General features: G+C 36.1%; 1 protein-coding gene across 1 annotated transcript in view; it reads right to left on the bottom strand.

Annotated features, from left to right (window-relative positions):
* Positions 1 to 5,017, bottom strand: part of LOC106875959 (visual pigment-like receptor peropsin) — a 183,431-nt gene that overhangs the window by 14,034 nt on the left and 164,380 nt on the right. The window contains exon 4 of the mRNA XM_052970019.1: positions 4,500 to 4,596. Coding sequence (XP_052825979.1) covers positions 4,500 to 4,596 — 97 coding nt within the window. The remainder of the gene's footprint in view (positions 1 to 4,499; positions 4,597 to 5,017) is intronic.

Below are 5,017 nucleotides of genomic sequence, written 5' to 3'. Positions count from 1 at the left end.
ATATATAAAACTGTCGAGTATATATCAAAGCCAGTGGTTGCGATATAAAATAACAGTTTGTGATGTAACTGTATAACATATCCTTTACTGCAGCAAATGCTTACAAATTATTATCTTCCCATGTGATACTGTCGCTGCAAGCGTTGTCTTTAAGGCACCCAGTTGGAAATATTTCCTTTAATAACGGTAGCTACATCTCTTCAAATAAGTAAATACGATGTTTCTGATGTGTCTATAAAACGTTTATTTTCGTTGTTCATAAGTAAACTTTCGGTATCGGGTTTTAGGTTCGATATTCTGTAGAATTTTAAGAGATGTATTTTTTTTAATAACTAAGGAAATTTAATAAGTCTAAAAGTTTGAAAAGGTTTAAATGCAGATTAAAACGAACGCAGGTAGAGCCGTGTAGTTCGGCAAAAGTAGCTGACAGAATAAGTACCAGACTTTAAAGAAAATTAGTTAAATAGGCGTAGGAGTGGCTGTGTGGTAAGTAGCTTGCTTACCAACCACATGGTTCCGGGTTCAGTCCCACTGCGTGGCACCTTGAGCAAGTGTCTTCTACTATAGCCTCGGGTCGACCAAAGCCTTGTGAGTGGATTTGGTAGACGGAAACTGAAAGAAGCCTGTCGCATATATGTATATATATGTGTGTGTGCACGTGTGTTTGTGTGTGTGTGCGCGTGTGTGTGTGTATGTTTGTGTGTCTGTGTTTGTCCCCCCCCCCCCGCCAACATCGCTTGACAACCGATGCTGGTGTGCTTATGTCCCCGTAACTTAGCGGGTCGGCAAAAGAGACCGATAGAATAAGTACTAGGCTTCCAAAGAATAAGTCCTGGGGTCGATTTGCTCGACTAAAGGCGGTGCTCCAGCATGGTCCACAGTCAAATGATTGAAACAAGCAAAAGAGTAAAAGAGTAAATACGGAAGTTAATTTGTTCGACTAAATCCCTCAAGGCTGTGCATCAGCATGGTCGCGTTCCAATGATTGAAACAAGCAAAAGGTAAAGAGATATTAAGCAACCCAAACTTCAAGTAAAACCTAGAAAAGTTGAAATGTTCCAGCTATAATAGAAAGAAAATTGAATTTTCAGTCAACTTTGTCCAGTGGTTCTCAACGATTTTTTGCCTATGGGCCCCTTGATTCCAATTTTGCTGTACTGGTTCCTCATAGCTATTCGATGTATATAGAAACAAATCCTACTGTATTTTTTCTATTAATTATTATCAGAAATTGTATAAAAAAATAATATATTTTGTGCATTGTAGAAGTATAAAGAATTTATTGCAGATAAACTAAGCAAGACGCCGGTCCGTTGCAGGGTTCATCGCCAGTAATTTTGAGGAGACACCGATGTTTGACCGGTGCTTCATTTTATCGACACCGAAAGGATGAAAGGCAAAGATGATCTCGGCGGAACTCGGAACGTAATAGCTGAGGAAATACTGCGAGGATGTTAAAGCCTAAACAATTACTCTAAAATAAATATAATGGATGTATTATGATATCAACCGAACATCAGTTTTATTTATTTTTAATACACTATAACTGATACACATTCATTGTACTAACGATTCTGCCAGGCCATCGAATCCAATGACATTTTCTTTTTCTTTCAACTATAGGCACAAGACCTGAAATTTTAGGTGAAATGGTTCGTCAACTACACTGACCTTTGTACTTGCCTGGTACTTTATTTTATCGATTCCGAAATGATGAAATGCAAAATTGCCATCGATGGGATCTGAACTCAGAACTTAAAGAGCCGGAAGATATGCCGTTAAGCATTTCGTCAGACGAGCTAATGATTCTGCCAGGTTGTCGCATACACTGACATTTTTTTTTTCTTTCAACTAAAAGCACAAGATCTGAAATTTTAGGGGAGATGGCTTGTCAACTACATTGATACTAGTATTATATTGATACTTTACCGTTTCGACCTCGAAGGGATGAAATGCAAAGTTGCTATTGGCAGGGTTTGAGCGAAGAACTTAAAGGACCGGAAGACGTTTAGCATTTTCTCTCGAAGATCTAACAACTTTGCCATTTCGCCACCTCAAATGACGAAAGGTGTTATATATTTCCTCAGAACAGCCAAACGAATACCTTGCAATGCTGTCGAATTCATTTTCTATCGAAATACGAATGGTTCGTCTACAACAGCAAATACTAATGCATAAAATATACAGATGCAACTGTGTTGTAGTATGTTATGAAGTGTCACTTCTATTATCTTGAACTGGTCGTTAGCAAGCCTGCGCATTAAGATAGATATTGGAACATTCAAATAGCCATATAAACATGTTGGGTTCTCCACAGGGAAAGAATCAAAACGGCAACACTTTTATATATCCAGCTAAACTATAGAAAAGAAACGGTGAATAAAATACTTTATAAAATCTTCTGTTTGAGCCAAAAGAAATAAACGTACATATATAAATACATATATATACATACAGACACATACATTACTACATGCATACACACGCACATACATACGTACATACATACATGTATACACACACACGTACATTGCTACATACATACACACATGCATAGGTACCTACATACATGCATACATACATACAAATAAACATGCATGCATACATTCATAAATACATATATACATACATACAAGCATACAAACAAACGCAAACATACATACAAACATACATATCCATATTTACATACATACAAATAAACATGCATACATACATTCATACATATATATACATGCATATATACATACACATACATACACACAAACACTCATACATTCATATATACATTCATACATATATACATTCGTACATATATACATAGACAGACATACATACAGGCAGGCAGACAGACAGATAGGCAGACAGACACACAGACACACAGCTCAACAACATATTTCAACCATTTAAGAACGGCCTAAAGCTTTTACGTCCGCTTTTTAGTTCATGATTTTCTCTGGTTTAATAGTCGTTTCTATAATGAAAAGTCAAAACCTTACCCCATACTTGTGCTTCACAAATGTAACAGTTGAATGTATTAAGTAATACATACTTAAAAATCCTGATGAGATGAGTGGTTGGGATTTTCTTTTAAAACTACACTGGCTTAATATAACCTCTGTGTATATGATCTAGCATATTAATTGATATATATATAAGATGGTTATTGAAACGATTGTATCTAATTAATAAGTGCGCCCCGGCAATTCTATTCCTTTATTTTATACACTGGGTTTTCAGTTGTTGCGCAGTATTTCGGATTTAATGGATTGTTGTTGTTTTTTCTTCTATACTTCCGGTTTAGTTTGGAGTTCGCATGGAGTGTTGATTGAGGTATTCACCTGGATTTTCTGAATCGCCTCGTTATGTATGTATTCTTTTACTTGTTGCAGTCATTAGACTGCGGCAACGCTGGAGCACCGCCTTGATGAATTTTAGTCGAACGAATCGACCGCACTACGTATTTTGAAGCCTGGTACTTATTCTATCGGTCACTCTTGCCGAACCGCTTATTTACAGGGACGTAAATATATCAACACCGGTTGCCAATCGGTGGTAGGGGACAAAAACAGACATTCACACACACACACACACATCTGTATGTATATATATATATATATATATATATATATATATGAGATGGGCTTCTTTCAGTTTCCGTCTACCAAGGCAGCGAGCTGGCAGAATCGTTAGTATGCCAGGCAAAATGCTGAGCGGCATTTCGTCCGTCTTTTCGTTCTGAGTTCAAATTCCGCCGAGGTCGATTTTGCTTTTCGTTCTTTTAGGGTCGATAACATAAGTACCGACTGAGTACTGGAGTCGATATAATCGACTTACCCCGCCCCTCAAATTGCTGGACATCTGCCAAAATTTGACAGCAATATAATTAAGATTATTCAATACGCTTCGTAGAGTAAACAGCAAATTTGTTATAATACACAAGATAAATACTTTTAATTTTCTACGATAGTTTTACGCTAAAGCGACCATTGTTTAAATTATTGAAATTCAGTTGAATATACATATATATACATGCTTCGAAAACCCCACACTTTTACATAGAGCTTATAAATTCACCTTTATAGCAATAAATGATTTTATGGGTATATACCTAAGTTACATGGACAAGCTGAGATTTTCAGTGAAAGAAATCAACTATTTAAAAGGCATATAACTCTGTAAGTGGAACAGTAAAAGTATGCGAGATCTTTTCAAGTTCTAAATTTAGTATTCTTTTAGTTGTCTACATTACAACGATGGAGTTTTGTGTTTTCGTTAAAAATCAGCTCCTTCCTTATAAAAAGACATCAAATATTTAAAAATGGAAAAGGTCATACACGCACACATATACACATACGTGATCCACATGCGCGTGTGCAGACACATGCGCGTAGACACCCACACACGTATACATATATATATGTATTTTTGTAAGCCTATACTGTTGCAATGTGCAATTCAATTCCCGGTCTAATCAGGTAAAAATAAGATAGAGTTTATACCTGCCCCATCCAAACAGTGGAAAGAACGCCCATACGGCAGCACTGATCCATACACAGAGAGCAATTAAGTGATAGTGAAAGTGTTTCAAGTGGCAGTCTGAAAGAAAGGAAAAATAAATATAAGATATGGCGCACAAGCAATGGCGCACACAGCACCCACATGTATATATACATATATATACATATACAAAGACAGTGAGAGAAAGCGAGAGCGAGAAAACAAATAGTGAAGGATATCAATCCGGGCAAAATACTTCATTAGTTCTCTGTTGGCACAGCAAGATAACAATATTACTCAGATTAGTAAAGAGCTCCTGGTAATCTGTTGGTAGGGTTCAAGATTATGGTTCATCGCAATTCTATATTGTTAATCTGTAGGACTCCAGACAAACTGATTCTTACAAGTATTGATATAGAAGAAACAAGTTAAAAACAATGGTAATTCAATTTGCCTCAATTGATCAATAGATCAATATATATATATATATATATATATATATATATATATATATATATAT

This window comes from Octopus bimaculoides, chromosome 8 (genome assembly GCF_001194135.2).
Source record: "Octopus bimaculoides isolate UCB-OBI-ISO-001 chromosome 8, ASM119413v2, whole genome shotgun sequence".
Classification (NCBI taxonomy): Eukaryota; Metazoa; Mollusca; class Cephalopoda; order Octopoda; family Octopodidae; genus Octopus; species Octopus bimaculoides.
The sequence above is the reverse complement of the archived record's forward strand: the minus strand, read 5'-3'. Positions and strand labels throughout refer to the sequence as shown.